Genomic DNA, 27,403 nt, shown 5'->3' on the forward strand with positions numbered 1-27,403 from the left:
CTGGACGTTACTCTTTTTTGCAAATCAGCTTAGAGCTTATTTCATTCGCAAGGTCATGACTCTTATGACAAACACATTTACTCATGAATGACTCGGTATGCTCAAGCCCAATCGTTTCGAATAATTCGCAAGAAACAGATTTAAATGCTTAATTATAAGAATTTCTGAGAACATATTATTTTAAGGTTGGTGTAAAGGGACAAGTTTTGCCCATAGATGCCACTACAGTCTTCGTATCTCTCTCATGTATTTTTTACCTTTCACGAAAATTTACAATTTCTTTTACAAATTTCGACCTAGAGACTTTTCAAACTTTTGGAGAAGGAACTTCATAACCTATCGAAGACAACAATCCGTGCCGATTTCTTATTTTGAATTTTCTTCATTGTTGAAAGAGTTATATTGTTAAAGGTTTGGATATCCCTTTCAATAAACAAGCGATTTCAACAATGAAGAAAATTCTAAATAAAAAATTCGGCACGGATTGTTGCCTTCGATAGGTTATGAAGTTCCTTCTCTAAAAATTTGAAATCTCTAGGTAAATTTGTAAGAGAAATCGTGAATTTTCGTGAAAGGTAAAAAAATACATGAGAGAGATACGAAGACTGTAGTGACATCTATCGGCAAAACTTGTCCCTTTAAACTAACCTTAAGAATAATATACGGTGTTGCCCACGAGACAAGAAATAAGGATGTCTCGTACCGTAAATTTTGTAATGCTAGTTGGTTTGGATTCTTGAATAATTCTTTTTCGACTCATCCCAAATTTTTTATCGTCTCGTTTAGTAAATTTCTACATGTATGCCCTGTTTTTTTTTTTTTTTTTTTTTTTTTTTTTTTTTTTTTTTTTTTTTTTAAGATTTCATCTATAAGTTATCAGAATCTTTCCACGCCACGACAAATCTACAAAGGGTGTGATATAAACTAACATTTAACCATATTTATTATTGGAGTTTATTTTTGTAGTGGCTTGCATATCTTTAAACGTCGATAAAGCTCTTCATTATGTCCGTACAATTACTTTATTAATTTATAGTTTTTATAGTATGAATCACGTAACACTAAAATAGTGTTCAAGATGTAAGACTTAAGTGGACTAGTGTTGCTCAAGAGACTTGTGGGATTTCCCGTCTCGTCTTGTCTCGAATTTAAAAAGATACTTCTCGTCTCGTTTTCAAGACGAGACATGAAATTTCTTTCTCTTGGACAACATTAATAACAGAAAGAAATACATATATTCATAAATGAAAATTTACACGAAAAAGAAAACTTGTGGCGTCACCCTGTAGGCTGTTAAACTGAATAAAAGTTATGAACTATTGAACCGGTACAAGCAAAGAATAACATCATTTGGCGGTAATTTCACTGCTGTCAATATGAAACATTTTAGCAATAGATCAATATTGCTATCTTGATGGTCGTAGGTGCACATCGTGGGTCTAAATTTACAAATGTCACTTGCATATTTTGTAAGCGTTTTGGATAATTTGACGTTCCGCTATATCATGCCTCCCTCTTAGGCTCAATTCGGGACACTAAAAACTTTCTTAAAATTCGAGATTTCCCGCCTAATTCGGGATAGAATCAAGTACTGTTGGTTCTGGTCAGTACTTGAATGGTTGACCATTAGGGAAAAAAAACAGATGATGTTGGCAATGTGCGTTCACTCAGCGTTGTAAACAAATGAAGTTACTGAAACAAAAGAAAGAGACTCCAGTTACAAAAATTAATGACAATAGGACTTGCAATGTGCTGACCACATGTCCTCAATTTTAAATCGCCGACTAGTCCTCTCACGTTTTTCGGATGTTTTGCTAAGCAGCTTTGTTTTAATCGGAATTCTCGATCTCTAATCGGAATTCTCAATCTTTTCCTCCACTCCAGGTCCTTAAGATCTCCCTCGTGTCCAAGGGTTAGTGTACGCGCCTTCGGCGTAGGAGACTGGGTTCGATCCCGGCGGGATCTCAGGTGGTTCGGATTGCACGTTAATCTGTAGATCCACGTCTCATTTAGCCTCGCTGCTGAAGGAATGATAAACTAAAAATCAAATCAAATTCAGGTCCTTAATTTCCAGATTTCCATTATACGAACCACAGGGAAAAGGAACTGGCCACTTACCCCTGATGTGGCTTATTGACCCAATATAACCATGTTAGGTTGAACTAGTAGATATACCAAAGTAGAACGCGAGTTCTAATCACAACTATCTTACGAGTAATCGCGCATTTTAGAAGTGATTATATTATATTACTTCTAGCACAGAGTTTCGTCAAGGAGAGTAGTTCAAACTCCAAAGCTCATATCTTTTCCGGACATATGTAAAATTTGTATACATACCTTCATATGGTAAATACTTATTTTTTCGTAACATCTTGTTCAAGGGAGAATTAGAACCCGGAATCTTTCTTGCGTACGCTATTGACTTCTAGAATTGTACGAAACAAATGAATGAATCAATGAAACTTCTAGTTTTACGTCCCACGATTATGCAGAATGGCTAAGGGAGACAGTGATAATGAAAGTGAAGAGAAACTCTAAAAAAAAAAAAACATACACATGGTGCGTGTCCACCACCAAGCCCACTTTAACGCGAGCTGGAATCGAACCAGGATCCCGAAGCACTAGGAATCCCAGGAGAAAAATGAGTATCTATGGAATACAAATAGGGAAAAGTTGGTTAATGGTGCTCACTCTTCTGTACCTGTTTCGTAGCGTGCAATGTCGGTCTAACCTGTGCTTACATTTAGAGTTTAACATTAATAGTCCATTCAAAAGGTGGGAGTTGAGGAGCTGACTAGACAAAAGCAAGTTGTGATAAACGAATTTAGCATAAAATGCAGTGATATTTTAATGTCAAAACTGCAAAGTAACTAGAGCTTTGCAAGTTTTACATACATAATGGTAGTATCTGCTCGTTATTTCGCAATTATTACAAGGTTAACTTTTAATGTTGTTTACGAGGCAAAAACAAAACATAACATGACGACTAACGGGTAATGACACTTAAATTGAGTGGTATTTTCCTGCTGCTTTATCATTAAGATATTTTGTGCGAAATAGCCGAAGGTATGCTATCATATAACAGAAACTTTTTAAGTTGACTGCAAAACAGGAATTGATTAGAAAGGGACGACGACACTTCTCATAATGAGCATCCAACATTCGCATTTGTGACCAAACTTTTATTTATTATTTTTTTTATGCATGATTTGTTAATAAGTCTGAGTGCAAAAAATACGTTTTCTGTGTGGCATAAAAATTGGCCGTCAATTACTATTACGGAGGTTGCTGAGTGCCACTACCGTACTGCTAAGGCAATTACGTTCAAACGTATGTTGTTACTTTTTCATGTTATAGAAATAATTAATAATGACAGCGGACAAAGTAACACATAAAGGTATATAATAGAAGCATTGTTCTTTCTAATACACCTTTTCTTTTCATATTACTCCATACAGTTTTTGAGATTTTTTTAACTCCCATTTTGCTGAGCTTGTTACCAGAATACTGCGGTTAGAAAAGCCGCACTAGAACCGATCATAAAGCACACTAAGTTGAAAATGGTAGTTGTCGAATAATGGACTAAAATAAGAAATTGTTAGGACAACAAACAATCGTGAAGTCGCTGAAATAAATAATTCTGCTATATCACGACACATTGATGCAATAATTCTCCTCCTGGAGGTCTTTAAAATTCCGATAGATTTCTAATCAACCAAAGGAGAGTAACTCGACAAGCAGCATTTAATTTTTAGTTAAACTCTGCAAGATAGCAAATCACGCGAAAGTTCAGGGTGGCCCAAAAGTAGGTATACACCCCTGCATCAAGTGTAATATTCTAATTTATGGATTTATTTGCTTCGGTTTTATGATATAAGTAAAAACACATTAAGAACAAATAATAACGAAACTAAGTCTACCTGATGGGTAACAATAAGAAATTATATAAAATGCAATGAGCTTATCAGTACGGCACTGTATACCTACTTTTGGGTCACCCTGCATATCTGTGAATGAATGGGCTTGCATTTATAATAAGGATTAAGAAAATATCAATATTTCGCCTAGATGTTCAAGCCACTTGTAACTCTAGCACGTTCTGCGGGTTGCATAAACATCTAGGTGAAATATATCTTTATGAATGAATGAGATATGGATAGTCCGGTGAAGATATTAATATTTTAGCTCCATTAACAAACAGCCGAGATAATCTCTCTAGTTTCTATTGCAAAAAACAGAATTCAAAAATTCGCTCTCGTTCAAGAGTTATCATGTGGGGTAACGGGCCTAAGTACTATCTACAATCTGATAAGGCCTACTACAGTGATCCTAATAAAGGAAGGAAATCATTGATTGGTTCGGCCTACTAGATTAAATTTAACAGCAAAAGGAGGAAGTCGATTAGCAGTGCAACCAAGACGAATAAGTAAAAACGCGCTTTTGGAAACCCATGAAAAAAAAAAAAAAAAAGAGTTTTAGGTAGACCAAGAAAGTAGATGAACAGGATAAAGCAGTACCACAGGAAGATGGGTAACAGAAATACTGATTAGACTGAAAGCCAAAAGATGGATCCACTGACGAGCCTTTTGTTTCTGCGACTATGAATCTTGGGATTTCCTAAGTAAATCATGCATAATATCTGAACAACTGATCGTGAAATGTAGTTCAACTTTCAAAGCATTTAACGGTAATGATAAACAACAAGGATGTCAACAAGGTCTATTTGCACCCGTTCAAGATTAGAATCAAAATCGACCACGAAAAGATTATAGAAAAGTAAACGCAAAAGAACACGACCACACCGAAACAAATAGAAAACGACAGACAAGTGTCACCAGAGAACATTAACATAACATGGTTACTCCAAGAACTAAATTCTCTTATATAACCATGCCCATAAGAATTAATTATGTAGAAAATTATAACTTCAGGGGCGTCATTTAGGGGGGAAATTGCACCCCCAAGAGTTTGAGGAATACATATACTTTAATCGATTGTCTATTAATATACTAGTACGAAACGTAAAAGTGTTATGTGGTGGTGGTTTTGCCCCCTCAAGAGAATTCTGAAATGATGCCCCTGCTGGTAGATAGCATTCTCCATCTTGCATATTTTGCAATGTATTCAAACCCTTGTTGATGTTCATTTTTTTTCTTCACTTTGTTCATTAATCGATATCACTTGACCTTCTTTCTTGAAGAAAAGAACAATTTCACAATCCATTATTAATTTCCTGGCTCTACTTTATTTCATCTATCAATAAAACGACAGTTAAGAATTATTATTGGAACTCAACCAATAAGATAAGAATCAACTCAAGCCAGAGTTGCAATCCGCTTTAATTTTTTGAAATAGACAGCATAAGTACAAATCTGCATTCTGTTCTGATATTTCTAATGTAGAATCAAATTCTACAAGTTTCATATCATATACAATTTGGTATTATGGTAGTAGCATAGAAATGAGAAAATATTTAAGAACATATATATCCTATTCCAATTTTCAACCCTGAACATATATATCCTATCCTTTCTGAAACAAAGTTCTATAAATTGTCTAATTTGTTCTTATTAGTTGTAATTATCTTCATTTTATCAAGGCAACCTTGTTTAGATGTCTCTTAACGCGTCAAAAGAACTGCGCTATACCGATGAGCTCGGGATGCTCACAGGCTATCAGTATGCTTTCGCTCTAAGGATATAAGCAATAACAGAAATTGGAGCAAGAAGTGAAAATCGGAACACATCATCATCATCATCATTATTATTATTATTATTATTATTATTATTATTATTATTATTATTATTAATAATAATAATAATAATTTATTTATTTTATTTTATTTTATTTTTATTTATTTTTTATTTATTTATTTTTTTTTTTTTTGTTTTGTTTTTTGCGAGCTCCACGAAATGGAATGAATTTACCGATGGTATTTAGGTAAATCTCGACTTTGGAAAATATCATTTAGAAACAAATTTGACAAAACTTATTTCGGAAGGAGATGTTAGCGATTTTGCTTAATGGCCGTCATCAGAGAAGGCCGGATCGCCGTTTTCTGGTATTAGGAAGCGATAAGGATTTCTAGACTTTCAGAAAGTTTCTACAGAAACGAATTCGGAAAGCTCATTTCGGAAGAGCTTAAGAGCCATTATAATTGAGATAAAGTTCCCGTTTCTGGAAAATGGTATCGATTACTCACTGACTTTCGTAAAATATATATCGTTTGATGAACCTTTGAACCGCAATAAGAACGAGAAATAAATCTCATTCTCACCAGGGATTGAACACAGGCCGACCGGTTTCTAGGTAGACGCCACACCAACCAAATCACTGTGGCTCTGGTGTATGTATGTAGTGTGATCTTCGATGGAAGTACAGATGGTTTGAATCCAGATCTAGGTCACACATTGACTTTGATGCAGAAAACGGACGTTAAGCTCCAAACAACCAAGTTTTAAACTATGTGAAATGCTATTCACACAAAAGGGAGCAATATTTCACATAGTCAAACTTTGCCGTTGGTAGCACACGTTAACACTGAAAATAAATTCAGACTCAAAAACAATGTGAATAACGCAACTTCCGAGATTTTACAACAACCGTCTACTATCTATGTGCGCATTTTTTCTTCCTTGTTTTGTCCACGTTTTAAAACTCAAACAGGTGTGGTAACACTGACCTGCATTGCAGAACAACAACAGTGCCACTGTTAATCGATACACTTGCCTCACTTTTGACCTGTAATTACTATTCTGAAGCGTTCGATGAGAAATTTATGAGGTTTGAAATCTCTTTCTATCGAGCTCATCTATTTTTAAGCTTGCATTGCATACAGACAAACAACCTTAAAAGTACATTATTAATCGATCTACATTACGAACTCTATATAGTGCTATGAAGTACTCCTTTTATATAAATTGGAGCACGTCTTGAGTTGTCTGATAATCCTGGATGAATGTAGGTTTTACTCCATTAAACTAGTAGAGTGGGGCCATGTGCGTGGATTTTCTCGGAGTTCTCTCGTTTCTTCCTACTTTCTTCATTCCACCATTTCATTCATTTTTCATCATCATCGTCTCCTTTAGTCTAGCCAGCATAACGGTAGAACGTAAAACTTGAAGCTTTCATTTCATAGTAAAGTAGGGATAGGACGGCTAGTTCTTTTCCCCTGTGGTTCGAAAGATACAAAGGGAATTAGGAAATGGCAAGCTGATGCAAAGAGAGACAAACTCAGAATTAAGATTTGAGATCCATGTATAAAAGCATAGAAAATGAAATGAAATATTTAAGTTTTACGCCCCACTATTGTGACGGCTAGACTAAAAGAGACGACGGTGATGAGAAATGAATGAAATGCTGGAATGAAGAATGTGGGAGGAAACAGGAGAACCCCGAGAAAACCCACGCACACGGTGTTTGTCCACCACAAAACTTACTTGGCGCGAGCTACGATCGAACCAAAGATCTCATGCATCAGAAGCGCTCTATCACTGAGCCACCGTGGCCCTCTATAAAAGAATAGAGTGATTATAGGTTTATTGCGCACATACCAATTACGGTAATATCCTCCGGTATTGACTTGTTATATTGTCAAGAAACTAATCTATTTTGACAGAAGTTAGTGGATTAATAGCGAGACTTATTTAAATAGACGGCATGCTTCTCTTAAGGAATTTTAGTAAGGAGGATTAACATGTAGAATGTTGCACTAACTTTCTTATTCTGCTTCTCCACCTAATAGCTACAGTGTTCACAAAAACTTCTTGCCATCCATTTCTTAATATTTACTTGCTATGACTGAAATTAAGAAGGAGCAGAAGTGGATCTACTATTGATAAAAAGTTTCAATTTAACATGGCCCATCTATGATTTTTTAATGTCATAGTATGGCATAGTTCAGTATAAATGACGGATACGTTAACACAGCTTTACGGACGAAAGCTTCATGGCCATATTAGAGTTGTAATTTATTATATTAACAATCGAGAACTCCGTGTGGAAATCGAATTACAGCAGAGTCCCTAAAACTCGGCACTTGACAACCCGGCAGTCCGGATAACTCGGCCACACCCTGGCAGAGCGAAAAAAAGTACGCAGACCCGTTTGAGGTCATTGCCGGGAATTTTTTCTGAGGTTTGTCTTATCAGATAAATTACTGTACAGTGTGTATTCATTAATTTTCATTGTTATGTATAGTAAAAGTTCTATGCCTTCATAAAGTACATAGTTTTCCTTTGCTTAAGGGTGATTGGGCAATTTATTCTCTGGAGCAACCAATACATACAAGCACAGTGCTATATTTTCTGAGGAAACAGTCGTACTTATTCTTTTTTAACCCCATTCCCGATAACCCGCCACTTTCACAAATTAGGCCAACATTCGGTCCACATTAAGCCGAGTTTTCGTGACTCTACTGTATTAAGACCACTGGCGCAAATCCCAGGAGGGATGAGGGGAACATATCCCCTCCATCCTTGGAACTGGAGGGGACTGTCCCCCAATAATCCGGTTTGAAATGTGTTTTCGGGGGAGAAATGTGATGATTTGCATCCGATTGCCAAAAAGGAAAGTGAAATCAAATTGATATCCCCCCAGAATAAGCCTCAAATCTGCCCGCTTCCCAATGTTGAAGACAACTCTGCTCCCCTGATCCTCCACAGCAGTGTTTTCCAACTTCACAAATACTTTGAACATCGCTTAAAAAAAAAGATTATGGAAACGGTCTTACCTCCCCCCCCCCCTTCCCAAATGTTGAAGACAGATTTGCGTCGTTGATTAAGACTCTTCGATAAGTTCACTCCCCTTCTTTAAAAATCTTGGTTTAAAACAATGAAGAATATAAAAAATGTACAAATTAAGCCAGGTAGAATCTACAAATTGCTATTACATAAAGTAACAATGATAGTTTATGTAATAGCAACCTTTTCTTATAGACCAGAAATTTGAGTGAACAGTTCATGACGCCATAATTGTTAGACTCCCAAATTTATACACTACATGAAACGTCTTGAAAATAATTATTAGTTCATATAATAGCATTCTGCAGATACCTGGCTTACTTCTACATTTAATGTATTCTTCTTCGGTCTTTAAGATATTGATTAACATTTACAAAACATTCTAAACTCCAATTCAATCAACCAACCCATTAACATACACGCATCATAATAGAATGATTGCTTAAATATTATATTATGACCGGATATTTCGACAATGATCCAGCATACGATGAGCAGTCAAAAATTTCCCGGAATGCTGTTGTAGTTTTGGCATTTGTCATCCAATCACAATGAAACTTGTACAGTACAGTTCTTAGGTTGCCAAGTTATGAATATAACACGTGCGAACAGGTCATAATAGGCAGCGTATGAGAAGTGTAGCTGAACGGAGGAGTGTGTAGTGATCAGTTGGCGCAATTTCACAGATCAAGCAACGTGCAAACGTCAAGTTCATGTGCAAATTGGGGGAAAATCTGCTGCAGAGACTTTGATAGCCTTAAAAACAGTTTAGCACCAGCGGATGTTTGGATCTCCCCAAAGCTAAATAATGGGCCTCAAAGGTATCGATTTTGCCACCGTAGAAGAGATCAAAACCGACGTGACGGCTGGACTTTGGAAGATACTAAAAAAGGACTTTCGTCGGTGTTTTCAACAATCACAGGAATGATACAGCAAGTGTGTGTTTTCCGAAGGCAACTAAGTGAATGTGTACTTATATTGTGGTAATAATGAGCTATAACAAAATTCCAGGAACTTTCTGACTGCTCTTCGTATTTACAGAAAGCAGAAGCTGTTTGTGGATCAAGAAAATAATAAAAACGGCATTGGTGTCAATATACTGATTACGCACTATTTAGTCGAAGGTGGCTAGTCTGACACTGGTGAAACTGAAAGGTTACCTTCGATGATGATGACGATGATGATGATGATGATGATGATCATCATCATCATCAGACTGTTATATTATTATTATTATTATTATTATTATTATTATTATTATTATTATTATTATTATTATGTCAGGTATAGGAAAATACAACTTTGATGACAATTTTCTTCTCTTAGAACTGTATCAGAAGTTTAACAAAACAGAGTTTAGTTAACACGAAGGTACTAGAAAATTTTTTGTATGGATTTATCCAGCTACCATTTTAATTCATACATAAGAATTTCTCTCAGATAAACAACTGTAGACTGAATCTTCTTTTTCGGGATTGTAATCTTCTATTCTTTACTATTACAGTTGGCAGAGAAACTGGAGGTGCAGGCAGTCCTAGAGGCTGATGTTATGAGGGTAAAACCTCGCACTACCTCGTCTTCCCCAACAGTAACACCAAGCCAAGTCATTACGCCTCAGCAACAGAATTATAGTGTAGCCGAGCTTGAAGAAGAATTGGCTAGTCGGCGCCAAAGAGTCTGGGAAGTATGTACGAAACATGACCTCTACAAAGATGGAGAACCCAATGCATGGGAATTTTTCATTGATGAAAGGCACCATCTGGTATGGTGCAACATTTTTAAAGCAGCCAGTTCTTCCTGGATGTACAATTTTAATTTATTAGGTAAGATTTCTAGTTTTTGGCAAACAGTATTTAAAACTTGCATTCAAATAAAGTTTAGCAAAATCTATCAGGCATTATAAAAACTTTGAGAGACCTAAAGTAGAAACACCTTTGAATTCTAAATTAGTGTTCAGATACAGCTCTTAAAGCAAGTTGAAAATTTTTATATTAATTTTAACGTGACTGGATGAGTAAAAATTAAATGTAGTTTTCGGTTTTATGTCTCACAGACATGTCCTGTATACTACAATAGCTGAATTATAAATATAAAGAATGATAAAATAATACTAAAGAAAGAGAACCCCGAGAAAACTCACGGATACGATAGTGTGCACTCCAACCTCACATGGACTGGGATTCAGTGAATTACCCATCGCACTAAGGTGAGCACTGTATCCGAGCTACGTATAGCTAAAGCAGCAATGAAAAAAATAACAATCTGTCACGTAGTCAATTTTTTCATTAAAAATGATGTTCCAAAACTGTAACCGTTTTCTTACAATAAAGTATTAACTATGTTAACATACACTTATATTCAGAAAAGACTAAATAATATTTTGTACCTGGAAGAGGTGACGGAAGTATTAAAAATAAACAACTAAAAATTTTTCTAACAAAGATAATTTTATTTTATTTTTTATTAAGTCAACACTTGACAAATTGAACGTTTAATAGGTTTACTGTTTGTTGAAGTGAGTCCATAATTAAAATGTATGCTATGCTAGATTTTCATGATTTATGTGATTAACTCTTGACATTTATTTACACGTTCCGTTCTTTACTTAAGAAAGTAAAACTTACAAAATAGTTCAACTAGAAAGACGAAAAATCTGTTTAAAATCATACGAAACTCGTGTGATAAAGCAAACCATCTAACATTCCTTTTCCGTACAAGTATTAATTACATTGCAACAAGGAATGCCAGCACAAACTCACGAATGACAATGAAACAACTTCACTTCACGAGCAAAACCCATTAAAGAGAACTTTCGCGATTTCGTTCAACATGTCCACATGTCATGGTGTTCTGCACGCAATGTCAATTTAAACTTGCATGATATGTTTCCTACAAACCTTGTAAAGGCAGCTCTTTGCCAATTTTCGAAACATTAGTGTCGGAGTAATTTACTAAAATCACGTTGGTTTTGCAATATATACAAATGGTTGTCAAAATAATGGGGACATCTATAGTTTGCAACAAATAAGATATGTTATGTGGTGGCAGCGCCTGGCCGTAGCTAGTGGTGTGTTAGGTGATCATCTGAAGTACATCAGGCACCGCTGCATAAAGGCATGTTCAAGCGATTAGACGGTATGATGCAAACTACGAGGCCTATCTCAGTTTCAACGAATTGTGGGTGCGCGATTAATTGCCGTAAATGAATCTAAAGTAATCAGTGTATTAGTGTGTCGCGAAGAACGGTGTCTAACGTGATGGAGGCCTATAGAAACCAAGGTAATGGGTTCTATAGAACCCAACGACTGGGATCGCCGAGCACTGAAGATTTTCACGAAGAACTGTAGACCATAAAGCTGATGAGACTCTGGAACTAGATGGCACCTGTAACAACCTACTGTGATAATCAAAGTCCTACGCGAGTTTAATAACTTAGACATAAGCGATCGGGCTGCAATTTCCAAACCACTGATCAGCAATGCTTTGGTGCGATGAAAATGGTGCCAAGAACATCTGAATAAGCAAATACCCAAAGAATCTTACCTACTCTGAACTCTCTCCTCCCAACCATGTAACATGATGGCGGCTCTGTGATGGTGTGGGCCGCAAATTTCCGGTAATTCATGGTTCTGTGCTTATGCTCAGAGGACAAGGACACACTACTGCCAATGAATGTGAGCATTTAAGATAACGTGTACCCTATGGTTAGATGGTGAAAATGAAATGAAATCTTTGAGTTTAACGTCCCACGGTTATGCCGGTTAGGCTAAAGGAGACGGTGATAATGAGAAATGAGTGAAATGGTGGAATGAAGAAAGTGGGAGGAAACGGGAGAACCCCGAGAAAACCCACGAGCATGGTGGTTAGATGATGTTTCCGGTCAATAACAAAATTTTCCTGGATAACAATACATGAATTCACACTGTTGGATCTGTAGAGATGGAGTTTCAATAACACTGGGATAGACTACAACATCCCTAGCCCACCTAATCTACAACCTCAACACTTCTCACAGTGCTGGAGCTAACAATTCAGAGCAGATATCATCCTCCATTCTCACTGATGGAACTGAATACTGTATTGCATAAGGAATGTTATAGTACTCCTCTAAAGATCATTCATGATTTATATGCCTCCATTCTATGGAGATCAGATCTATTTAGCATGCTAACACGCTAAGACTATTAATCACGTAACTTGCATTTTCTTCATGTGTTTCTTGCTTACACACAAACATACATACACACACACACACACACATATATATATATATATATATATATATATATATATATATATATATATATATATATATATATATATATATATTGTGTGTGTGTGTGTGTGTGTGTGTGTGTGTGTGATCATCCTCTAGTCATTTATTTCTTGAGAGGTTCGTGGTAGAGCGCTCACTTCTGGTGCATGGAGTTTCTGGTTCGATCCCAGCTCTCGCCAAGTGACGTTTATGGTGGACCAATATCGTGCGTGGATTTTCTCGGGTTACTATTATTTGCTTCATTCCACCATTAATCATCCACCTCATTATCACCATCTTCCTCAGTCTCGGAGCATAATTGTAAAACGTTAAATTCAAAGTAACAAACGACGTACGGGAGTATCTTGAAAAGAACTAAACAAAAATCCTCTATCTTCAATTAGATATTTTAAATACGATGAGTCATTCTGCAGTAGCTAGAAACACAAGTCAATTCTAATCTTATAATTCAATCACAATGATGTTATCAAAGATATTTTCTGTATTTATGAAAATTACAGTGATGTAAATCTCGACGATTTCTAACGTCAAACATTAATTTTAGACTAGTTTCGCTTCTTTCTACGTGCTTTCCTTCTATGTGCTTCGTTTTTTGTGCTAATTTCCATTTCTATTCTATCACTTAAGACAATACTAGAACATTTACTATTAAAAAAGCCATTTAAAGCTTGCATCATGTATTTGTCTATGAGACAGGAAAAGGGATTTGTCATATATTGTAAGCTAATTATTTTTTCGGAGTTACATAAGTAAGCAATTGCTGATACACCAAATTTCATTATACGAATCATCATTAGCAATAAGCAAACTGTCATTTCTATATAGTTAATTCCAAATTTGTATGCATTCGCACAACTACATAAAATAAATAAATAAATAAATAAATCCAAGTCTAAATTTGCAACACACATATAAATAAAATATTATCTCTGTCGTTTATTCATGTTCAAACGAAAGTACTTACGATTCCATTATTATTATTATTATTATTATTATTATTATTATTATTATTATTATTATTATTGTCATATCGGTTATAAAAGAAGTAGTCATCTTCCTGGGTTAGGTTGTAATTAGTTATGTTTCAAATCTCAATTGTTTTGGTGTACCAGTAGTTAACACTATGTTCTATATCATATTTACATGTTATAGTTTAGTTGTTAAATTTAAGAAACTAGAGAGTAACATACTTCTTTTTGGTTATTTTTCCAGGTGGCTACAAGGAACCCTACTTAAAACGAACTCGTAAAACTCCTCTGTTGCTGGCTCGTGCAAGATTCCCGCGACCTTCAGTGGCCAAACTCTTACAAGCACTTCCACGTTCCTTATCCTTCCTTATTGTTCGTGATCCATTTGAGCGCCTTTTGTCTGCATATCGAAATAAAATTGAGAATTTCCGCCACAAGTTTTATCGACGACTCGCACTAGCAATTATGAGAAAGTACCAAATAAAAGGAAAACACAATTCAATGCTGAAAGGACCATCGTTCGAACAATTCGTTCGGTATGTCATTGATACAGCAAAACAAAATAAATCCGACGAGCATTGGGCACCGTACTATCGATTCTGCACACCCTGTCACGTGAATTTTACTGTGATCGCCAAAACAGAGACACTGAACCGTGATCAAGACTACATTATTAAGAAAGTAGGAATCCAAGATATAGTGAAACCACAAGTGATAAATGTTGCGAAAGGTCTAAAAAACTGAACAGGTTTTATTTCATTATTTCCAACAACTGGATAAAGAAGTATTAAACCAACTGTACGACGTGTATAGAATAGACTTTGAAATGTTCGACTATAATGCCAGTAGATATTTTAACATGGCTACATCTTAGCATTAAGCCTGTGTAAAACTGATCTCGTAAGAAGTATATCAAAGCAAAAGTTAATACTGTGAAAATATATTATTGTATGCTTATTTTCAAGCAAAATGGAAGTAACATTAATTATGTAACATACATATACTATATAATACCTATTCGTTTAAAGATGAACAGGACTATCATTTATTATGCTTATTAATCGCTTACAGCGTACGTACAAATATTCTATCTGATAATATTGTCAATGCGAACAATATCTAACAGTGACCTCAAATAATTCTCCTCTTTATATATATTGCCTAAATAACATTACGAACAAAACATATGTATGCATATTTCATTTTTCGAAGTCGAAACTATAACCTATTACACCAGTAGAGGAACAAAGAAACTATATAAGCTATTCGGCACAATTTAACGGTTCGAAGTCTGACTGAAGTATGATGCTAGTATACGGCTTTAAAGATCTGGTAGGTTAATGAAGTATTTATTAGAACAAATATACCATATTTGTGTGATCAATATAATTTTTGAGGGGACATCTTTTGAATGTTTACTTACATTAGTTCAGCTTCGAAGATGAAAGCATGAAAGCAGAGATACTTTTGAAACGTCAGCAACTAAAATAAAATAATATGTTTGAATACAAAAGCAAAAAGCATTTTTATTTGTATTAATTCTTTCCTATTAAAACACTTTCTTTTTTAAAAAAAATATGCAATAATATTGCGACCGTTTTGTAACTTAAATCATCGACATATGTTTAACTAACTATTATGACAATGAAACTATTACTTTAATAATTATTGGATAACGGGGAAAAATCTGGTTAGAAGCCTACATGACCACAGCCGTATTTATGAGGGTGCTCAGTACACTTGCCGAGAATGAACATTTTGAGAGAGACAAGTTTACCTACAGATTAATATATGGCATCTTAAAAATAATTTAAGGTAATATTGAATAGTACTGGAAATACGGTATTTTGCGTACTTTTTCCATATCTAAAACATGCTTATCTAGGGAATTTTAAGTTTCTGATATGCTATAATAAAATCATATGTCAACAGAGTTTTACAATACATCTCTAAATACGTTTTGGCATTCCGATTTGAGAAGAAAACACCTCTCTTAGACAAGCACACAACATTTTACTACCCTTCCCTCCAAAAAATCAGGCAAAAGAAGAAAGCGTGATACAAAGCCTAAACCCTTTGCGAATATAAAATTAACAGGACTCAAGATTCTGACTTTACGATAACAGAAACTGCACTGAAAATTTAAAACAGAAATAGTGTACTTGATGAGTAGTGATTGTGAAATTTTATTCTTAAAAAATCTGAATGCAGAAATCAGCTTCGAAAGTACAATGCCAAAATGCAAAATTGATTTCGGATTCGAACAAGTCGGAATTGAATCTGTTTTTGTGGTCACCCACTAAGACTGTAATATACTTTGGTGATAATCGTAAATAAATTATATGCAATGTCGACCTTACTGAGTTTGTCTAAGTCCTAATAGCATACATAATTTGGTGTTAGTTAAATTTGCTGGCAAATTCTGTACTTCAAAAGGAATACTGTTAAAAGAAAATAGAGAAATGTATTAATTTCCAAGAAAGAAATACCAAGCTTTAATTATTTAAATACTTCTCTTATATAGTTTTAGAATACTAATGCTTATATTGTCTTATATAACTCAAGATACAACTATAGTAATTTTGACTTGCCAAGAGGCGTCACTCTTTTGAGAACAAAACTATATCTACTGTATTTTAAGCTAATATTACCCATAACTTTATTATCACTACATAAATATTCATATATTTTAAGAGTTTGATAATAGTGAGTAGATTGTTTGTTTTGTAGTTTGGTTTTAGTTATTTTAAGGAGTATTTTATTCTTGTTTAGGAAGCTGAATATCAGTTCTCAAACGAACCAAAAAAAATTGTAAGGATGATTTTAAAGAAAGCTATATAAAAGCTTCTTGTAATTCTTTTTTTTCTTTCTTCTCACTGTAGTTTAGTTTCTAGGAAAGTCATATCAAGACCTTTTGGTCATAGGTTACTGAGTGACTTATCCAAAAAATACAGTTGGGTGGTCGTATCCGCGAGGAATACGTTCAAAGACCTATCGTGGATGAAAGCAAGAGACATAAGTGAATTCTGCTGGTTACATATACAATGTGATTTTCTTCTAAACATATATATATATATATATATATATATATATATATATATATATATATATATATATATATATATATATATATATATAAGAAAAACACGCTTATCGTTATATAAAGAGCTCATCGTGACTATGTGGTCAGGGTAGAGCTCTCAGTGCAAGGGATCCGGGTTCGGTTCGATTCTCGGCAGAGCTCATGTGGTTTGGATCTCATATTAAGCCCTAGATTCCACATCCTATGTAATCCCTGTGCAGAATGTCAATTTAAAACGAAACCATATAATAAATTAAACATAGTACGGAATCATTAATTTAGCAAAATTATAAGGTTCATTATATGTTATACACCTTGTAATTTTTTTTAACGAATCTATTTATATGGTTTATACTGTTCCATCCATATTTTCGAAATGGCAGCAAAATGGACATAAATGTAAATAAAACATGGATGAAACACCAAAAACATTTCAGTTGATATATACACGTTGTTGCACAATATGTGCTCTCTCTTTTTCGAATGTAATTTATTCTGATGAATAGTTCAATACTTTTATTTGCAATTAACAATAACAGATGTAGAACAACATTAAAAGAACACAGAAAAATGTGACTTTGGGCTAATGGAGATTCGTCTATCAAGAAAAAGATTCCCGCCAGACTGGCGATCAGACTTATCTATTTCATCCCACCACGAAATGAATAGGAAGGATGGAATAAGTAGCTAAGTGCTTAGCGTTTTTCCATTTTATATGGTCAGATCGCACATAAGCTGCAGCTCCGTCTCATATGCTGAAAGAGAAACTAAGATGTATATTATATATATATCTGCGTTATATATATCTATATATATATATATATATAACGAAGAACAATGAAAATTATGATCAGTGATTAACAATGGATTCCGAATTAGCGGATACGGGGACATAGCTGTATTACAATAATGTGATTGATTTATTATAGTTAGAGCTCATATGGATCAATGACAATCTTGGAAAAGCCATGTCAATTCAACTGTATTCATAATGTCTGTAAACAGTATGTAATCAAATGCTATCAGGAAATTAACATAAATAGTTCTCTATCTAGAGAACAAATACACGTATAGTTTAGACTGTGATATATTTTATATTATGTGCAGTGTCTGTGATTTGAAATATATTCATGTTTCAATTGTGAAAAAAAAGTTAATTTTATTGTAACACTTATCTGTATTTCATTACGCATAATCTGACATGCGTATAGGAATAAATAATTCGAAATGCTTCCCAATGTATATATACTCATAGATGATTGAACGTTTTGTGAAAATTGTATGCTGTGAAGTTTGTGTTTTCAGGTTAAGTTCCAACTGTGAGTGTTTCTTATTACTCTGTGACTTGTAAGATATATGAAGAAACATTAAATTTTCTATCTGCCAATATTATGCTTGATTACATGAATGTTTTACGATTTTATTTGTGTGTACTTTATTCTTTCCCCTCACTAATACATCTCCTTTCATGAAGTCCAGAATTCTCAAGAGATTGAAGTATCAGCCCAATTTACAGTTGTCATTCTTTATACGCCTTTAAGAAACCAATTTTGAACATATAAACTTTATACTTTATATGTCTTCACTAGCACTGATAAAATTCAAGTAACTCCATATTATGAACTCTTTGTGTCAAAGTGGTTAAGCCATGAAACTGTCTTTTTGAACGTTTCCTCCGTTTCCTGCTACATGGTAAAACCACATTGCAGGCACAGATTACTGCTGCCATTTGCTGTACAAAAATGCAATTAACTTTGTCTCCAGTAGAAGACAAAGAAATTCAAGTTTAAATCAGCAGTGGAGTGTACAGATTGGTGTTTTGTTTGTAATGTTTGTTAACGTTTTATGACTTAGATCTTAGATCTCTATAAGATGATTACTGACAATTTGGTAGGACATGTAACTTAACGTATCATATGATAAAATTATATTTACGTGGCTAGAAAATGTCACCCAGAGTGAACCACACACAAAAGTAATATTAAAGAATTATAAATATTTACTGTAGTCTCTAAGTATCATTCTAATTAGATATACGCCGAATTCTTCTTTCAGAATAATATTTCTACGCATGGTCCTCAAAGAGTTTATGCTAGAAAAAATAATACTATTTCAACAGCTCCAGTTTTAACTTTGACACCTGGTTTAAAATGAGATTAGCGATAAAGTATGCGTAATAAGATTTCAAACTTTTTATCGTTTACACGTTATACCAAAGCAATACTAAGACTGTCGTATTAATACAACAGATATTTACAAGCAGCCAATTTATATTGCAAGAAACCGAAAGATTCGTTAATGAAAATTTCCATTACAAATTATAAATACTGTCTATTTATTTATGTATCAGCATAGATAATAAAAATTCTGATTTTTCCCTTTAACTGAAAAAGTGCTTATAAAAACACCTAAAATGACAGCAAGGTAATTTGAATCTCCGAGGCCAACTATACAGAATCCGAATGACCACTATGGAGATTTAACGTGATATTTTCTCGCACTTATTCGATGAGTAAAAAGAAAGGAAAGGTTTAGCCCAAGAAGTACACACGTGGTGTATCGATTGCTCATCCATTATCAGGACATGACAAAAGAGATGGAAGGAGGAAAACCAATAAAAAGTAAGCAAGAAAACAAATAGACTATTGACAAGTAACACACTTGTATTCGTTTCCCTTTACATTAAACTATTTTTGTTTACGTGTCTCCATATGATCAATGATGAGATACTGTCACTCGTTTACAGTTTGTACGTCTTTTGATTAGGTTTGCGTTGCATGAATGGTATGTAATAAGAAATTAAGTAAACATCTACATAAATTTAATATAACGCATAATCGACGAAATAGAAGTGGCTCAATACTTGAGCATTCACATCTGGATCGCAGGGTTGCAAGTTTGTCCTAGATTTTCTACAATTTGAGTTTTATGGCAAATTGACAAATACCATGTGAGTGCTTTCATTCGGTACTCCCATCGCTTCCGCTTAATCATCTTTTTTTTTTTCCTTTTTTGAGTTTTACGTCCCACGCTTATGTCGGTTAGTCTACAGGAGACGGTGATGATGAGTAATGAATGAAATGGTGGAATGAAAAAGTGGGAGGAAAGGGAAGAACCCCGAAGAAACCCATGCACACGGTGTTTGTCCACCACCAAGTTCACTTGGCGTCTGCTTAATCAGTCTGCCAGTAGTTTTATTACAATTTGTTTGCATTTACTATTCAATTCCTTTAACATAAACGCAAGACGTTGAACTAAAATTTAAAATTTCTTTCACGATATGCTTCTACAATTACTTGTTAGTTACATGCTTTCCAATCATCTTTAGTCTATGGAAAATGATCGTGGAAAGTCCAACAACAACAACATAATTTCTTCATTGAGTTTTCTCCCTAAATTACCCTAATCAAGAACTACTATCGTGTCTAAAAATTGACAGCCGTTTTCGCTAACAATTGTTAAACATATATTTAAATGCCATTTCATATTTTGTTGAATCCTTTCACTCCTACCGGAACAAATATATCCCATAGGCTTTCGAAACGATACCATTGGCACTTGCTTCCATGTTTCTTTTAAGATCACATACTCCATTTATATTCCTTGTATTTTTGACTCTTATATCTAAGTTTTGCGTATTTTCTAATGAAGACAGTTTAGGAGGTGAATGTTATCTAAGTAGATATTTTTTTTTTATTTTCTAGTAAAGATAGCCTAAGGGATGAATATTACCTATTACGTAGACAATATTTATTTTCTAATGAGGATAAATTAGAGGATAAATATTATTTGTTAAATAGATACCGTAATTTATTTTCCAGTAAGGATATAGCCTAGAGAATCAAGAAACTCATTATCTGTTAAGTAATATTCTAGTATTACTTTTCTAGTAAAGATAGCCTAGTGGATGAACATTATCTATTAAGTAATCTAGAAAAGATAGCCTAGGGAACGAAAATTATCTATTCAGTATGTACACATATTAACTCTTTTTAAGAAACTCGGAAAAAATCGATAGCGAAAGGGTTAAGGTAATAAGTTATATTCTGTTCACTGAATATACCAGGATAGCTCATTTAGGAGAACGAATCTTCTAAGTTGTATAGAATTGTTAGTTAACAAGCCAACAATATGGCCTAAGAAACCTGAAGGTTAATAGCCGCAAAAACATAACTTTCCTACATTCTATCTTGTGCAGTCAGTTAGGTTTTTCTTACTTGCCTCACGAAGATCTTGTTTTACATTATCCTTCAGCCTTTTTTTTTTTTTTTTTTTTTTTTTTTTTTTTTTTTTTTTTGGTCTAGCCAAATATCTGTCCTAAGTTTTCCCTAGCAGAACACTATACACTCTACGACTATTTCCCATGTATGTAATATGTTATGGTTATCTCAGGCGTTTTACGAAATAATCTGTATGATTTCAGTACTAAGTGTATTGGTCCAAAGAGTTACATTTCCTTGCCCTTCCAAAGGTAGGTATTTCTATTCAAAACTTTTTTTTCTTTCTTTTTAAAATTAAATTAAAGTGATGGTACGCTTCTAATAAGCAACTTATACGTAACTAACATTATTCAGGACGTATCAGTTCTCAGCTGTTGTGTAGCAGAATGAAGATATAATGAACAAAATCTTTTTTACGAAGGGTAAGTCATGACTCTTTTACTGCGAACTTTAGTATTTCTCGTATAGTAGAACAGTGACGGAACAATGCTTCGTGATAAAATGGGCCATTTTTAATGTTATAATTAAGCATTATGCACAGCAGTCTCCTCCATAACCAACATCACCAACGAAATCTCACCCAAAGAGGACTCAGTTAAACTTACAAGACCTGTGCTAAAGAAGATTCGGGATATTGCGGCCCGTAAGAATTCATTACCACAGCATGTTATGTTCATAAGTTGAGGCTCCAAATTATCTAAAAGATCCGTGTGTATTCGTTAACACTATGGCACATCGCGGAGCAGAAAAAAAGTAAAGGCAAAAGATTGTACGAGCGCTACCTAGCTGATAACCACTGGAAATTTGTTATGACAATGGACGGAGCATGAATCTATTTAAGTGAATCTGAAAAAGTTCGGCCATGATCCACAGATGTGTTTATGAAAAAGAGTGAAGTAACTTTGTGCGTCAATGCAAGAAATGTTTTCGACTATCTTTGATACAGAAGGAAACTCACGATTCACGAGGTCAAAAATAAAAATTAAAATAAATAAATAAATAAATCTCAAAATTAAAGGTGCTTATTTATACAGATGAAACAGCAGCATTATATGGCAACGACATCTATCGTTGTATAACTACTCCAGAGCAAAGTCACATGGCCGAAACACTGCTGGCTTTCCACCAACGAATGGCAGCTGTAACTACTAGTACCCATGCTATTCCGTTCAAGTTATTCGCATTAGAAATCCAGATGCTGGTTCCGTAGATTATTGTACTTTAGGACTCATTAAACAATGTCTTTCATCATTTTGGACTTGCACGGTAAGTATCACTGGTACTCTCTACACAGTAGAAGTGGGATATTATACCCCTGGTACAGCTGCATCGAAGACTACTGCCGTGGACACTGCAATGCAGTATAATAGTATATAACGGCATGGGAATCAATAATTTAAATTAAGATTCCGGACACGAATAATCTTTTCTACATTTAATTATTCCGTATTTTCCATCTTTCCTTACGTGTCCAGATTTTGTTGTTAAAATATCTGTTATATGAAAGCATTTATCTTTCTGCTGAAATTATGCCACGAAAACTGGGATAGTATACACATCACCTTCTGGGCGACTCTTTTCCACGCCCTTTATCTTTCCCTATCTCGAACTGAGCCTTGTTTGCCAAAAAGCTAAGATTTTTTTTTAAAAAAAACGACTACAAACTTTGCCTCCTCCTGCGAAGACTCCTACGGACACCTATGCATATCACTGACCAACACATTAGGCACAATCGATGGTGGAGGGGTGGAAGACAAGCAACAATTTGCTAGGAAAGAAAAAAGATCGGCCTCTGTACAAGGCTATTTAAGATGATTAGGGTTTCAGCGGCCTATCATTCGCAACACATTTGACACAGAAATGTATATAGAACTAAATTCTCAATTTCTTTTTATAGTGTGCGGTGTGCAGTAGGTTTGTATTTATTCGCTTGGAGCGAATGGTATTGAGATATGAGGACTTTTTTAGGTTATGTTTGCAATACTGTTTGACAAGAAATGGTTTCTGTGAAATGTTATAGAAACAGACCTTTGATGCCAATCGGAATTTTAGGGGTATCTCAAGTTCTGATTTCCGGTCCAGTGTTCGATGGCGTACTGCTTTAAGATTTTATTGTGACGTTCATAAAGGTACGACCAGCATTCACAAACTGTGCCTCCGTTTTCTGTGCAAAAACGTTCATTATTTCAACAGCAAAAAAAATTAGACGTCTTGAGGAGACTTGTTTGCATCGTCGCAGTTAGCGGATTCTCATATGTGAACTTCATAATTGTTTACACTGTGCAACTGTGTTAAATTGCTCTGTGCAATTTATTTTCAATTACAATGCTAGACGGCTATTTTTGCACACTCCTAATGAAATGTTAATAAGTTATTAAAATATGTAACAATGGAAAATAATAATGTCGCTCCTCCAAAAACTAAAATTACTACAATTATATAGCATTTATAAAGATTAAAGCTCCCAGCTAGTGAGGTTTTTGATTTCACTTTCTACATATAATTATTGTAATCACGTATTATAATAATTAAGCACATTAAACTATAAAGTGTCGTACTTTTAAGAAATAAGAATAGCTTTCGATGATGCGTTTTACGTACAGTATATCATTTTCACTATTACATTTCTGCAATGACGAAAGTACATTTGTAATTGATATATGATTTTATTGTTGTAAATTATCCTTTTATTCTGTAGTAAAAATTAATAGTTCTTCGAGTATAATTTACTTCATTATAATTTTATGCATCGGAATTGGATGTTGGTTACTCTTGATCTTCTCTCCCTGTTCTTATGATAAGGAATTTAAATCTGAAACACTGTGCAATAATAAATAACATATACACAAATCTCACAAATAAGAATAGAATAATAGACTAAGAATATCGCGCTCTAACTACAGTATTCTCTAAATTATGTCTTGACGTAACAGTACAATAAGTATCATGTTCCTAAACTTTGGGAAGTTATTGCTGACACACACAAAAGTGCTAACATTTGACTAAAGTAGCTAATTAGAGCAAATGTAATGATATATTATCATGTACACATAGTTAACTTTCATATAATGAAGGAACAAAAGAAACCCGGCAAGGTTATAATGTAGACTAACTTTGTAAGCAAACTTCCAGAAAATGCCAAAGATGAAATAATAAACAGCATACTAAAAGATCCAAGACGATCTTAGAAAACTAGAGATGTACACTACAACCACTGTGAGTAATATTCTAAATGGGAAGAAAGAATTTATGGTAAGTGTAATAGAGAGTTTATTTAAATAAAAACCAGATATCAGTTATTTTTTTAACGGAAATTTAAGACCTCTTCCTTGCAATAAGGCCATTGCCATTTGCAATGTGACATATACCACTATACCCCAGTAGAGACTAAACACAGAATCGCGCGTCGATAAAAACTGTCGGTTTATTTTGCCACCAACAAAAATCGGTAGCTCAAATATAGCCACCAACAGCTTAAATCTAAACGGAATCAATGGTGTACGTAATAGAAGCAACAGATGAAGTGAGTTAAATACCAAAATATAATTAAAATACTTATAATATTAACGGCAAAATATTGAAAGCAGTACATTCGTTCCTCAAGTTTCTAGTGAGAGTAATACAAAATTCAACTTACCCACTGATGATAGATGCTATAGGATACATACTGAATAAATAAATAGAACCTCTTTCCTTTAGTATTCAGGAATAGGACATTAAAGGAAAGGAGTTTTATTTATTTAGAGTTTTTTGGAGGAAGGGGGAGGAATAGGTTAAAAATGATGCATGGAGATTGGTAGGGGAAAATCCGAGGCACTTAAAGTATGAACAGTTGTAGTGAAACATAATCCATCCAGATGTCTTAAAATCAGGGGACAACATCGAAGTGAGTAGCGCATACGCCAATTTATAGAGAAGAAAATCTCTCTTGGTTCACTGTTTACATTGCGGAACAATTTCACAATAAACAATACTTCTAAGTCGAAAAAGAATTTTCTTCGCCTTTGTTGTCGATAGCTGTTATTTTCTTTTCCCTTTCTTTGACGCTGAAGAACCTGTTCTTCAACGCCTAGTGCTTTGTCGTGTGTCATGCTGCCAACACTAGGATGCATCCTCGATAATTACACTGTTAACGAATGGGGAATCGTTGTGTACCTTGTGTAGGAAATTAGCACGAATTAAAGTTTTTACCTCCTTTTGATCTTCAATGAGAAATGTAAGATTAGATTTGGATTTTTCACTTACCAAAGTCGTTCTGCAAAATCGGTGTCAGAATTCTGAAAAGTATTATATGTTATCACCGTTTCATGAAAACCAGCCTGATCTTGTGTCATATTTCACCTACACCCTACCAGTCAACTAAACAACCAATTCGAGACAAAGCTTCAGTGCCATACGAATCACGCAGAAACTCCAATGGTTTTTCTGTCTTTCCTACGTTAACATAGAATTTAGTGTTAATTGTATGTTTAAATTTGACGTGCATAATTCTCACAGCACAAATCAAACAGTGCTTTTCGACGTCGACGCGCACATCCATCAAGAAAGACGAGTTACAAGATTTCCAGTTACTTGCACTTAGCAACTGGAATTACACATTTACGTAAGCCATAATATTAAATCTGTCTCAGAACTTTAAGATTAGGCCCATAACAAAAAAGATACAGAAAGAAATTAAGATTGATAAAGCACGAAAAAATATGAGTAAACCCTGTAAAAGTTTTTTCAAATAAAAATATAACGATCAAATCGAAGTGAGAGCTCGCCGCAGTAAAGTTTGCATCATGAGTGGTGCAATAAATATAATCTGCCATAGCGGCGTATAAGAGAAAATGAGGTAGGATGAAAGAAAGAGAAATAAAGGTAAAAATTACAATTATTAAAGTAAATGGCATTATAAATGTTATTCTCATATCAAGACGGAGAGGTCAATGGAGATATGTAATGCATGTGAACTTCCCAGTTCAGGCCTCTTAACGATAATCTCTCCTTTATTTTCAATTTTAGAAACCGATTTCACTGTTCATTTGGGATCCAGTATGAAAATTAAACGAAATTTTTCACGTATAAATATTACGTGCTCACTAAGCCTCAAAGAAGAAAAGGAAGAAGAAACTTCCTGGCATTCTTATTTTGCAGCAATTCGTAACTTTAAAAAGCATACGCTTACACAAAAACCACATATAAAGGAAAGAATAAAATTAGTACTTACTCGACAATACAGTGAGAAGAAAGATGTAATCCGAGAAGGTAATCAGTCCAGAGCTTCCTAGCTTGTAGAAGATGCTATCCTCATCTAACGCAAGCTCAAGCTTCATGTGTACAAGCTAAAAAATAATTTGTTTCGTTATTTATGTTGTGGCTGCAAATACAAGGATTTCAAACATTACATACAAAGCAATACTACATTTCACATACAAAACGTGAGTATCAGCGAAGGAGAAATTTTCAAGACTTTCAAAAGTACGATTCTAATTGCATTAAGACAAATCATTATTCAGGAAAAAGTATAACGAATTAGCTATTAGCTAAATTCTTAGCAACGTGAAATCACTGATTTTTAACACTTGTCAGTAAGACTGAATCATAATTAAGGTAACTTAGGATAATAACTTTCAGTTTAATACAAGACCTCACATTAATAATACATGAACTACAGTTTAATACAAAAATATTTTTTTATAATTGCCTAAGTCCAAATTTCCCTCTATTCACATTATCCTTATCTCAAGGAAGTAGAAATTCGACGTAGTCCATACTAACACCTGATATTCCAAGGAAAATAAGAGTTTCGGATTCCAAATATAAACCACCATACACTAATTACAATTAGTTTCCTGTATGATGTGGAGACTCACATAAGCGATGCTTGTGTATGAGCTAGTTTCTGTGAGTCAACTGTCTATTACACTAATTTAGGCTGGACCTCACTTTTGTAATGTTCCTTCAATTTGTGCATTTGTCGTATTTTCTGTCCGTTTTAAAATTAAACGAACGATTTTTTTTTTTTTAATATCATTCTCTTCTTTTATCTGCATATGTAATTTATTATACATTTTTGTACCTACATAATAAGTCTGATATTGTTATAGATTTAATTGTTCTCACTTTGATTA

The 27,403-nt window shown here is 34.2% G+C and overlaps 2 protein-coding genes across 5 annotated transcripts in view; one reads left to right on the forward strand and one right to left on the reverse strand.

The window, feature by feature from the left end:
• The window catches only part of LOC145662850 (carbohydrate sulfotransferase 11-like), a 110,778-nt gene extending 93,719 nt beyond the window's left edge, over positions 1 to 17,059 (forward strand). The window contains 3 exon segments of the mRNA XM_081728779.1: positions 10,246 to 10,564; positions 14,230 to 14,720; positions 14,722 to 17,059. Coding sequence (XP_081584905.1) covers positions 10,246 to 10,564; positions 14,230 to 14,720; positions 14,722 to 14,859 — 948 coding nt within the window. The 3' untranslated portion in view covers positions 14,860 to 17,059.
• MICU1 (Mitochondrial calcium uptake 1) overlaps positions 1 to 27,403 on the reverse strand; it is a 416,685-nt gene that overhangs the window by 229,589 nt on the left and 159,693 nt on the right. For all 4 annotated transcript variants that reach the window (XM_081728782.1, XM_081728781.1, XM_081728780.1 and 1 more), the window contains exon 6: positions 26,500 to 26,614. In XM_081728782.1, coding sequence (XP_081584908.1) covers positions 26,500 to 26,614 — 115 coding nt within the window. The remainder of the gene's footprint in view (positions 1 to 26,499; positions 26,615 to 27,403) is intronic.

Source organism: Thermobia domestica, chromosome 10 (genome assembly GCF_964235325.1).
Source record: "Thermobia domestica chromosome 10, izTheDome1.hap1.1, whole genome shotgun sequence".
Taxonomy (NCBI): domain Eukaryota; kingdom Metazoa; phylum Arthropoda; class Insecta; order Zygentoma; family Lepismatidae; genus Thermobia; species Thermobia domestica.